The 13,098-nt window shown below is 36.7% G+C and overlaps 1 protein-coding gene across 2 annotated transcripts in view; it reads left to right on the top strand.

Moving 5' to 3' along the window:
- PLOD2 (procollagen-lysine,2-oxoglutarate 5-dioxygenase 2) overlaps positions 1-13,098 on the top strand; it is an 88,110-nt gene that overhangs the window by 28,048 nt on the left and 46,964 nt on the right. For both annotated transcript variants that reach the window (XM_024556314.3, XM_024556315.3), the window contains exons 2-3: positions 5,643-5,734; positions 9,176-9,312. In XM_024556314.3, coding sequence (XP_024412082.2) covers positions 5,643-5,734; positions 9,176-9,312 — 229 coding nt within the window. The remainder of the gene's footprint in view (positions 1-5,642; positions 5,735-9,175; positions 9,313-13,098) is intronic.

Here is a 13,098-nt window from a genome sequence, read left to right as displayed (position 1 = left end):
GCTGCCGACAGTCCTTCCCAGCAGAGTCACACAGGGTTTGTTTACTTCCCTCAATAACTAGTGACAACACTCGTGAAATGTCATTTGCTAGGAAAGTTTATTAGAGACTTAGTGCCCAAGGTTTTTATTGGGGGCTGTTCAAAGAGGCAACCCCTGCACCAAAATTCCCACCTCCTAGAAGGAAAGCATGTGTTCGGTATACATGTATTGTCTGTACAATTTAGACACAGTGACCCATTCCTCATCTGGGAATGATGGGAACCCTCCTCAAATGTCACTTTCTATTTGCCGGCCAAGGAGCCACCCTGCAAGCAGATCTTCGTAAGATCTGCATTATCTCTTCTGCATGTGTGATGAAAGCCAGAGTTTGCTCCTAGTCTCTTGGCTTCTCACCACCAAGTAAAGCCACATGACACATTGGAAAGAAGTAGACTTTGAGGAATAACTGAAGTTCTGCTCCGGGCTTTGCTAGTAACTTGATGGGTGACTTTGGCTAAGTTGCTTAACTTGTGTAAACCTGACCTTCATCGTGAACTGAAGGTCATAAAGCTAACAACATAAGGGTTTTATAGAGAACAAGTGTTTACCTCGAACACACTGTATGATAAACATTGTGATAAGCCTGGGAAGTGTCGTGCTGAGCAAAAGACATCCTGCCTTTCTGCAATTTCTAGTTTGGTTTGGGAGACAGACTTCAGTCTCACATAGTAACCATGCAAATTAGTATCCAATTACAGCAATTAACAGTTTGTGGCAAGTGCACCGAAGGAGAGGTAGAAGGTGCAGTAAAAATATGTCATGGGTACTGACCTATTCTAGTGGGTCTGGGAAGGTGAGGAAATGCAAACATGTAAGAATCTCAAATTCGAATAGGCGGTAGCTACATCAAGGGATCAGGAGGGATTAGATAATGGTCTTGCACAAGCTCTTTTCATCTGGTGGGAGGAGGCAGGCATTGTTGGAAAAATCAAAGAGGGCCAGTGCAGTGGGAGCAGAGAGAGCAGAGGGAGCGAGGTAGTGGATGAGATTGGAGAAGATACAGGTAGTTAAGGACCACTTTGAGGCATCCCAACCACCATCTGAAGAGCATTGGAAAGCCACTTAAGGGTGTTTAGCAGTGGGGTGACATGATTAGATATATAAGCCTCTTGAAAAGACCACTCTGGCTGCTTTGCAGGGATATGGTTGGAGTGGGGAAAGTGGGTTTAGGAGGCTATTGCAGAAGCCTGGGCTAATGATTGTAATTTGAGTTAGTTTTATATAACTTGCTTGGAGTTGAAGAGAGATGTAAAGGTTTGAGAAAGTATATCTACAGTTGTTTGCTAAATTATTTGAATGAACAACTTCAAGTTGAACTGTTTTTACATAGTGTTTTTTTTTAAAACCATTACTAGTATCATAAAATATTGAGAGTTGGAAGAGGTACTAGATTCTTGAGTGTATAATTCTGGTAAAGAAAGATAAAACCTACTGAAATTTGCACAACTACAACCTGCCTTTTCCATGCATGGTTGAATGGAAATAACGAGAAACGTATAAGGTACTATTTAATAGATTGAACTCACAGTGTATTAGCTACATTGCATATATTAACTAATTAACTCTCACAGCAAACCTGTCAGGCAGGTGCTGTTATTACACGCATATCAAAGATGAGAAACAGATGAGACACAGAGTTTAATGGACCGATTTCTGACAAATAATTAATGGTAGTAGAGCTGGGGTTTGACTTGGGTGGTTTGTCTTCATATTCACCCAGCCAACCGCAGTGGCGCACTGTGACGCTAGGGTGAATCCGGCCTGTGGCTATTTTTGTACAAACAGCCAGAAAACTGAAAAAGAAAAAAAAAACAGTTTTAAAGGGTTTAAAAGAAGAAGAAAGAGAAAAAAAGAGAATTGTTACAGAAAGTATATGTGGCCAACAAAACCTAAAATATTTACGATGCGTCCTTTGCAGCAAGAGGTTCCCGCCCCCGCACGTGCTGACCGTTTTAAGAAAACTGTGCCTTCGGTGAAGTTGAGAGTTACTGATCTTTACAGATGAAGGCCACATCTGGTCATAAAAGGAGTTGCAGAATGAGAACAATGAACTCAGAGTCCCTGTGGTAGAATGATTTTTCTTGATATTTGCAAATTTATAATTAAGGACTGGTTTGACTCTGTGTAGAGAAAGTTTCTTGGAAAGATAGGACATGTATTCCTCAGTGGTGGGATCAAAGGCAGCTGGGCTCGTGCTGAGTTACTTCATGTAATCCCTGGCATTAAGGCAGTGATTTCCACATGGTTTTTATGTGCCAGTTTAGCATTTAGCAGGATATATGAGCACAAAATCTTCCTGTTTGAATAAATCCATCATTTGTCTTTGAAGGAAACATTAGGTCAGCACCATCTACTGATAAATTTTGCTCTTGCATCAACAAACATTTGAAGAAAAAGTAATGCAGTGCATTTTCCCACCACATCTGTGACTGCATTCATGAGAGACACAGCATGTTTTGACCTTGCTAAATAAATTAACTTACTGACTTTTGGAGAAGTTCTGATACTCATCTGAATTTATGTAGACTAAATAGTTAGCCATTTCAATATTTATTAAAGTTTACTATGCTGATAGGCATTTTATGGGACTTTGTAAAGATGATCCCAGAAGTGTCTTTTTGTTGTTGTTTTTCTGTGATGGGATTTTCATGGGTGAGCGGCGGTTCTAATCTACCAACTCTAGATGCATTGCATGTGTCTTGTTCATGCAAACTGTATTAATCTCGTGTCTAATAGAGTCAGACAGTGGCTATGGGGGTTACATTTGGCCACAGTTGCGCTTCCATCTGCCAGCCCCTATAGATTGGTGCTGGTAGTGTTTGGTGGGTGCCTGCTACTCAAGCCCATTCCACTGTCATCCCACTTTATCATTTCAGTGAGCTGGATGGACTGGATAAGGTACCAATCATAATTGTTTAAATTATAACTTCGTTTAGAAAATTTCTGCTGTCTATATATTGCATCTTTCCTTGAGTGATTAGGCTGTTAAAGTTTTATTTTGAATATTTTTTGTCATTTTTCTGATTGGAAGATAAGGGATTGTGTGTAAAGTTGAACTTTCTTTTTTTAATTATAGGAATTTCCAAACATATGCAAAAGGAATCTAGTTTTTACAGTTATTGTATATGGCCAGTCTTATTTACTATTTATCCTTCCCCTCCTCCTTCATTGCCTTATGTCTAACCTCACATAAATTATAAACAAATCACAAACCCTTTAGCCTGTCTTGTATAAATACTTTAGTATCTGTCTCTAAATCATAAGGACTCTTTAAAAAAAATCAATGTCATTACCATGTTAAAAAATTAATAATTTCTTAATATCAACAAATTTCCAATTAGTGTTCAGATAGCCTGGATTTTCTCCTAAATAACTTTTTGCAGTTAGTTTTTCAAATTGGGACCCAGCTGAAGTCCATGATTTACCTTTGGTTGAATTATCTCTTAATTCTGTTAATATAGTGTGACACTTTTCCTTCCTTTTTTCATATTTACCATTGATTCTATGAGTCAGTTGCCATTCCTTTTCATTTTAGGTAAGTTTGTAGTGTACATTTTAGTGAAATCTAAAGTAGGTATCAAATGTAGGTTAGATTTTTTGACAAGAACATTTCATAAGTGGTGAGCAAGTTGGACCCTTGAGTTGGTCAGAGAGCTCGTGGGTGGTGCGTGTCAACGCTTTCCTCTCCTGTGTCCCCCAGTTGAGTAAGATTGATTTCTCATCACAGCAATGATGCTGATTAGCAGATGAGAGGAAACAGGTGTTTATATAAATACAATGTTATTAAACATAGCTTCATTGAACAAAATTGTTTAGATTGCCAGACTACACATTTTTAGTTTTGCCTTCTGAGTCATTGGATTAGGTGACATATCTGTCTGCCCGAGGGTTTGGCCAACATTACTTTTCCTAGTAAGGATGATGAAATCGTTGCTGTTAATTTTATACTGGAAATGGTAAGCATAAAAATCTATCCACTTAAAATATAAACTTGTAGCTAATTCTTATGATTTATGTAGAAAAAATTAAGAAAGCAAGCTACCTTTAAATGTCATTAAATTACAGAGAAAAAAGACTTTATAAAGCATGTTCTTTACATTTATAAATACAATCTAGCATTCACTATTTTGAAATTTTTTGTGAGTGGTAACATGTCAGGTTTTCTTAATTGGTTAACCCCTGTTTGAAACACTACAAATGAAATTTTTTAAATAAAAAAGAATAGTTAATTAAAAAAGTACTTTTAAAATATATTTACTTGGGGTCTGACAACTTTATGAAAATGACTTATTTTTTTCTTATATATATATTTTTCATAATGGTAAATATTATGTGAGAAATACCTAACAGGAAAAAAAAATCAAACAGTGTTGTTATTTACCTTCATGGAAATGTTTTCATTTTCTGGGTTGACTAGTGAGTGTTTGAATTCATTACTTCTTTATGTGTACTGCGCTTATTTATGTTTTGTTGTTTTAATTATTTTCAAATTTTGATGATTACTTTGGGTCCTATGAAATTGTTTTTAATTGATTCCTATAATACATTAATGCTATATTCAGTGATTCTATTTAATATTCTATTGCTTAGGGGACATTTACGACCTTCTGATTTTTTTTTCTTATTTATAACAGGCAAGTGAGAATCAAACCATATAGCTTAGTGCCAGTGCCTAGAATGTCAAAAAAATGTTAATTTTGCTTTCTTAGTCCACTGGTCCTCCTGTATCTCAGGTTAAAAAAAAAAAGTCCCAGCATCTTTGACATTTGCTGATGCAGTTGTTTCTTTTTTGCAGTTTGCAACATCTTTTCCTAATAAGCATTTTCTTTGATAGCTTCTGTAGGTATTTTGAAAAGACTCCTTAAACCTATTTACTTCTCTACTAAGAGGGAGTATTTTGTTGGATTTAAAATAATAATTCAGTAGAGTAAAATGGTCACTAAAAACTGTATTTAGTAGGCTAGTGTGGATTTTGGTTCCTCCTATTATTTACAAGTAAAAACAAAACACTGAAGGTGATGTAAATGTTGTTTTTACAGACTTTTCTTATACAACAGTTCATTGACAGGAAGAAAAAAATTAAGATTCTGTTTTTAAATATTTGCTTCCAACTTATCATAATTTATTTTAAAAAATTACAACCAGTCTCATAATTGGATCTTTTCTTTTGTACGTGCAATGTGTTTCCAGACCTCACTGGTGTGTGTAATGCATCAGTGATTATTTACAGGGGACGACGAGGCTGGTTGATTCGATAATATCTAGGAGAGACTATCTTTACAGATGAAAATGTTGTGTATTTTATGGAAGTGTTTCTTTTAGTGTTCAAACTTTCTGTTGAGAGCATGCTTTTCTGAAAACATGAATGCATTTTCTTACCATTAAAATGATTTTTTATTCAATGGTTTATCATTTGGCCGTAGTATCACCAGCTCGAATTGCCTATTTTTTCAGCGGCTCTTTGTTTATCCTTGTGTAGATTAACAAACCAGAGAATTCCCATGAGTGCACGACGTTTTGAATCACCATGGTGACTGTAAAGTGGGAGCATTTAACTTCTTTCTTGAGAAACCATCTTACGTTATTTCCTTCTGTCTTTTCAGATAAATTATTAGTCATAACTGTAGCAACAAAAGAAAGTGATGGATTCCATCGGTTTATGCAGTCAGCCAAATACTTCAATTACACTGTGAAGGTACGGTATATCTTTAATTCATGAAGACATTAAAATATGTGCCTAAAGTACATTTTTATAACAGTAATAACAATAGCAACCCAATCTGCGATCCACAGGAGAAGGTGAATGTGATTACATAATTGCTTTTACAATTTATGTATACTTGATATAAAGATACATTTTGGCCTCATTAATATACTGCTACTCGAGACAGTAATTTCTTAAATTTGCTAATGCTTTGTACAAACATGTTTATAAAATAACAAAAATATGTTTACGTTTTTATATTTATATTTCTTTCATGGGGTCACGTGTAAGCACAACATAACTGAGATTTGACGGGAATATTTTTTCTCCGTCATACTGTTACTTTGCTTACAGAGACATGCAAACATGGCGAAGGGGATGCCTTTCTGTCCCATTGTGGAGAATTGCTTTTCCTGTTTTTTATTTGTTTTAGAGGAGTTTGGAAACACAAAATTATGAAAAGGTTTTAGAAGACATCTTCAGGGGAATACCTCATGGGTAAATAATCAGAGGAAACTTGAGGAATTTGGTGAGCTAAACTGAGCTGTGAAAGGCTTTTTTTTTTTTTACTTATTTATCTAATACAAATGAGGGCCTTTCAACAAAGTTTTCCCCCACAAATAAGAGAAAATAGGCTGGACTTTTTCTAGACAGACCTCTATACCATATGTAAAGTTCCTAACACAGTGAGTCACACATAAGAAACACTTCTTGCTCTCCCCAGTCTGAGAGCCCTAAAGATTCCCCTCATTGGATTTCAGCAGTATTTTACCCTGATTTTTCTGTTACTCCCATTGTGGGAGTAACAAGGGAAGAATAAGGGAATAAGGGAAGAATCCCAGATAGGAAAACAAATAAACAAATTAACCTATTTACCAAAACAAAACAAAATAAAAAACCTTACAAAGTGGGGGTGGGAGGTATCCTTGCCTAGGGAAACACTGAGCTGTTCCAGTATGTAATGTAGAAAGAAGGTAGAATTTGCTACCGCTGGAAGCCCAGGAACAGATGTTAAGATAGAATAGCTATTAAAGAGGCTGAATTTTGCTGGGAAGGAGAGCTAGTGTTAACAACTAGATGTTTAATACAGGATAAATGAAAATGTAAATTTGTTAGGATAGAGGAGAAATGTAGTAGTATGCACGGATAGGAGGCACAAGTAACAGAAAAATCAGGGTAAAATACTGCTGAAATCCAATGAGGGGAATCTTTAGGGCTCAGACTGGGGAGAGCAAGAAGTGTTTCTTATGTGTGAGTCACTGTGTTACTTTACATAGTGTATAGAGGTCTGTCTGTAAAAAGTCCAGCCTTTGTTAATATAATGAGAACAGTCTGTGTGACATCGATGTAACCTGGTGGCTGAGGAGAGTGGACTGGAATGCACATGAGTGGACAATGATGACTTCACTGTACTAGTCAGTGGGGGTGGTAGTAACCATTGAGTGAGCATGTTACTGTGCAGGCATCACGTTCAAACTGAGCGAGTAGAGCAATGCATCTGCGTTAACCTTGAACATTCCTCCACGGAAACTGTTTGGATGATTCAGAAGGCCGCAGCTGTGGGCAAGTGGTGACAGGCAGCTTCACTGCCACAAGGTGCTCGCTTACACATCACACTTCATGCAGTTTTATGGTGAAACATCGAATCACTCAGGTGACTCAGATCTGCTACAGCCCAGATTTGGCACCCTGCGACTTCTGACTTTTCCCCAAACTAAAATTACCTTTGAAAGGGAAGAGATTTCAGACTGGTGATGAGATTCAGGAAAATACGATGGGGCAGCTGAGGCCTTTGAGAGAACTGTGAGGTCCCAAGGTGCCTGCTTTGAAGGAGACTGAGGCATCATTGTCCTGTGTACAATGTTTCTCGTATCTTCTTCAATAAATGTCTCTATTTTTCATACTACATGGCTGGAAACCTTCTGGACCTCATATATGGTATACTTTTGAATCATTATATGAACTATCTAAGGTTCTACTTTGTTTATTGGTAAGGAAAACTTGCCCCAGGGTACGGAGCTATAACGTGAACTCTTGGACCCCAGTCCTGTTGGACCGCCTGGCGTTTTTGACCCTCCTGCTGACTTCCCTTTAAAAAAATGCAGTGCTTCTCGAAATGCATCAGCATCGTCTGGGAAATGGAAATGCGCATTCTCGGACCCTGCCTCAGACCTGCTGAATCACAAGCTCTGGGAGCAGGATGTGGCAGTCTGTGTTTTAACAAGCCCTCTCTGTGGTGCAGATACAAGCTCAAGTTTGGCACACTGATAGAGGGCGACTGAAAATGGAGAATCGAACCTAGTGTAGTGCGCTGTACAGAAAGGCTCTCAGATACCCTGGGCCCGGCATTGCTGCAGTATTGGAGAAGTCCAGGAGGGTTGTGAAATGGAAGTGGAAGTGTAATAAACCCCAGGGCCTGAGGAGGCCACTCTTCAGGGCAAAAACTAATACATTTACTGACTAGCCCCAGTACGAACCCAGGTTCACATCAGTTTGAGTCTTCTTGCTTAGCCTTTTCTTCTACCCTTCATGAGCTGATAATGAGAGAGGTGGGCTTTGCCATCCAGATTTATATTTGGCTCAATGTTAAGTAAAAGTTGAAAGTAATACTTTATTTTCTAAGTTTATTTTATCCTTTTCTATTGGTTTTAAATTTCATTACCCCTTAATTTTACAAATCTCCAAGTATATCATTATTTCAGGAACTTCAGACTTTCTTCTGATGAAACGAAGTTCCACAAGGTGTATGTTGGGTGTGGGGGACATATGCCTCCCGCTCCCTCCCAGCCAGGGGTGTCACGGCTCACCTTTAACTCAGGAGGGAGCTGCTGAGGCGAAAGTAGATAGTGACGAGAACAGCTCCAAGTTGAGTTCCGATTAATTGTGCTTAGGCAGTTTCTTGCGTGGAGGAATTACTACTAAGCTTTTCAGGGTAATGTATGAAGTGAAGAAGGTGATGTTTGACTTGCTGCTCTCTGTGTTTCCCTGAACAACCCATTTTGGTTCAGTAGGAAAATTGCTGAAGGCCCTATCAGGAGTCACTGAGCCTCCAAGACTTTCTGTGTTCGTCTCATAGATTTGCTGTCAGATTGGAAGTCTTATGGAAACTTCCTCCATTTCCCTTTTAATCTGAACAAATAGAAATAACATATGAGAAATACTTTCTGTGACCACCTCTCCCCACTGCTGTCTGCCGGGTTAGACTCTGCTTTTGAAATGGTAACATTGGGAATAGCATTTTATGGTGTGGATAATATTTAATAATTATGACCTGTCCTAGGTATCAAGTTGTTTTCTTTTTAGCACTGTGATTTAGTGAAATGTTTAAAGGTGGTTACTGTGTAATACTCTACAAGTTGCTGATGACTTCCAGTTTTTATGATACTGTCATTTGAATTTTGCTCAGGGATGAAATGTGGATTGTATTTATAGGTCCTTGGTCAAGGAGAAGAGTGGAGAGGAGGTGATGGAATTAATAGTATTGGAGGGGGCCAGAAAGTGAGATTAATGAAGGAAGTTATGGGACATTACGCCGATCAAGAGGATCTGGTTGTCTTGTTTACTGAATGGTAAGAGAAATAACCTGCGGGTTTCTAAATCTATATTAAATTACTTTTAAAAAGAGTTGAAATTCATATGTGTAGGTTACAGATTAAATTACTTCATCACAAGGAATCACTATTTTTAAAAGTAGATTTTACTCATAAACCATGGTCTAACATAGTAATGTAATAATCAATTTTGATGAGTATCGTAAACACCAATGAGAAAATATGGCATGAGCTAATATTTTTCTGAAATGAATGCTTTAATCTTGAATCAGAGATGGAGTAAAGATCATGTTGAGATTTTCTGTTGCGGAGAGTATTTGGGATTCTGGTCAACCAGAAGCAGGTAGATCATGTAAAGTTATAAGTAAGAAATATGAAAACCTGTGTTTATTAAGAATGCTGTATAAATATATTTTATAACATGTAAATATCTTTTTGTATACTACTCCACCTTACTTCCACTTAACTTTGAGTGTCTGCTGTCTTTCTTGACCTTCTGATATGTTTTTGATAAGGTCATGTTGTCAGGGGTCATTAGTGGTGGCTACCTTCATCCATTTTCTCTGCCTTTTTTATTTTTATGTTCTGGTCATTGATTGCTCATTTGAAATCCCCTTGCCTTTTCTTCTCTAATTTAGGAAAGTTTCCTTATATTTTTCCCTCAATTTGAAAATCTAAAACCACACATTATTGCAGATGAAAATAAGACTAATCCTTTTTATGCAAGTCTATAAATAACAAAGGCATATATTTTCAAGTGAAAATAGATGTAATGAATTCTCGGTGCCATCAACACTTAAAAAGTTTTGAAAGGGTCCATATACTTGAATCTCTAAAATTTCCCTCAGAAATCCTATGAAAAAAAGTAAGTTCTGCTTATAGTGATTTACTCTTGCAAATATGAGATGCGGTATAGCTGGTATTAGCTGTGTATTGAGAATTTTTCTACAGGCTCTATTATTAAATATATTTTTATCCTTACTAAAATAGTAGGAAGCTTGTAGGAAGTGTTTAGGTTAAATATTGAGTGTATTTAGGTTTATAATTACTGTGGACTTGAAACAGTCATTTTGGTCAGTTTGAATTCACCACATGTAGATTTTAATTTTGACCTTGAGGCAGATTATCCTTGTAAAAGTTACCTACCGCATGTTAGCCCGTGACGGTTTTAGGATGAACTTTCACTGTGTCTGTATCCATGCCCTGTCCTACTTACACCCTGTCCAACGCCCTCGTCTAAGATTTAGCCTTGGAAGAAACCGATTTAATAAGGAGCCAGTTTGTTTCTAATGAGGAGAGAGAAACACAGATATCTGAAGACTGCTTGAGGTTGCATTTATGTATTTAAATGATACTTTAAGATCCAGCTTGATAAAAAAGACGGCAGTAAAATTTTAATGGTAGGGCAGTGTGTGCCAGGCTGCGTTAGTGTTTGGACTATATCAGTGAGTGGACCAGACAAAATTTCTGACAACTTCCTCTGTGAGAGCAGTCAGCTAACTGAAAACATGCAGCCTAACCTCCGCCAAGCCCTTTCCTAAAAAGAATCATGAACACTTTCTTCATCACCCATCTTGTCTGCCCTGGAAAACCTAGTGATAATGAGAAAGTAACCAAGGAAAAGAGGGGTAGACAACTGGTGCCACTTCAGAGCTTTTTTTCCTCTTTCTTTTTGTTTTTAAAACAATACCCTTTTAAAAAAGTATCATGTGCAGAGTGAGCAATACAATTGAAAATTATAGAGATATGAATTAGGTTGTTTGTAAATTATTTGAAATAGGATACCCATCTATCAGAGTTCTATACAGAATTGCTCATCTCCTAATTAAGCTTACATCTGGTTAAGGTTAGAATTCAGAATATATTAATTTTAATACATCAAGCAAATCCCTATTTCTTATGTGAATTTTTAGGGACCATTCAACTGTCATAGTTTTAGGGAAGCATGGGTCACTATATGAAAAAAATACAAAGATTTACCTACTGTGAATGGCTTATGTAGGCTTCTTTAAAATAACTTTATTGAGGTATAATTTATATATCATGATATACACTTAAGTGTTAAATTTAATAATTTTTAGTAAATTTACAGAGTTGTGCAATTATCATCAGTATTCAATTTTAAAACATTTCCAATACCCCAGAATGATCCCTCTAACTCATTTACATAGGCTTTCATAATTAATTTGAACACAGTTTTATTTGCTAAAATAAATATTTGTTTAGAATTATCTTTCAAAGCATGTATTTCTTTTACTCTAGTTGCATTGATGACCGATTGACCTAATTATTATATAACGGCAAGGTTGTTGTTTTTTTTTCTATAGAATCATGGGGCCGATATGTAACAAGCAGTGTTTGAGTAGTTGTGAGTAAACGGTTGCATACCAAATGTTCCCACAAATTTATTCTGTGATGAGTACAGTAAAATATAAACTAGCAGAGTCCAGATCCTAAAATAAGCATGTGGAATACCTTTTGGGTATTAGATAAGTGTCTAATAAAAACTTTGGTTATTTCCCTGGCCAGGTGGCTAAGTTGGTTGCAGCGTCATGTGGTCCACCAAAAGGTTGTGTGTTCCTTTCCCAGTCAGGGCGCATACCTAAGTTATGGGTTAGATGCGTGGTCGGGTGTGTATGGGAGGCAGCTGATTGATGTCTTTCTTTCTCTCTCTCTTTCTCTCTCCCTCCCTTCCTCTCTCTCTAAAATCAATGAGCGTATCCTCTGGTGAGGATTTTTTAAAAAGTTACAGAAGAAAACTTTGGTTATTTGTTTAATTCTTTTTATTTTAGACTTTAAATTACTTAGAAGAAAAGTAGTTTCTTCTATTGCATCAGATAAAGTTGGTGCAATTATTTGAACATGAATTTGGACTGAGAAGACATTTATATTTTTCTGGCAGCACTAAATACTCCACCAATAGTCAGAGTGCAAATACGCTCTCCACTTTGAAAGTCTCCCAATTTGGGAAATATCTGAAAGGCATATTCGAGGGTGGTTATTAGGCTACCAAAAGGAGTATTTCCTCTCTGAAGACATCTACCAAAACATTTTGGTATATAGAAACTCCTGGTGCATTTAGGTACATGTTTAAAGATGATTAAAATGATTTTGTGATTTATAGGCCATTGCTACCTAATGATAGCATAAGGAAGACCACTTGAATGCCACTTAAACTGGGATGGTAGTCAGTGTGACAATACAAGAGCTAAGGTAGAATTAAAATGAATATAAAATAAAGCCACTATTAGAGTAGTTTTATAGGTGACCCTAGTTTGGGAGATTGATCTAGGATAGATAAATACTGGCTGAAAGTCTTAGTCACACAAATCTTTGCTGTTAGTGTGTATGGCTTATCACTTGGATCCATTATTACTAGCTTCTGTTCACTTATCAAATGGAATTATGAATGTTTGTACATTTCAGACAGTGAAGCTGGGGGCTGTATCTGATCTACATGTTGTCAGGTTAAATATCAAGGAACCGATAAGTATTAGGTAAGAGTAAATTGCATTAAAAGAGGGAGAAACAGAACTTTCAAGAGGGAGAAACAAGGTGGATGCTTTGAAACTGTTTTTAAAGATTGTTGTTCTTTGTTCATTTGGAGAAACTAAATGACTCACAAAAGCAGGAAACCATTGAAAATTTCTAAATCTCAAAGACTAAAATTATTTTAAAAATTGAATTTATATTAGAAACTATGAAAATGAGGCTCTTGGTTCGCTCTTTCATATGTGAGCTAATGTTTGTTTCTTAAAGCTTCTAATTACGTGTTACTTAGTTTAAGAAGTGAGGCCAGCAAAC

Source organism: Desmodus rotundus, chromosome 2, assembly GCF_022682495.2.
Source record: "Desmodus rotundus isolate HL8 chromosome 2, HLdesRot8A.1, whole genome shotgun sequence".
Lineage (NCBI taxonomy): Eukaryota > Metazoa > Chordata > Mammalia > Chiroptera > Phyllostomidae > Desmodus > Desmodus rotundus.
The sequence above is the reverse complement of the archived record's forward strand: the minus strand, read 5'-3'. Positions and strand labels throughout refer to the sequence as shown.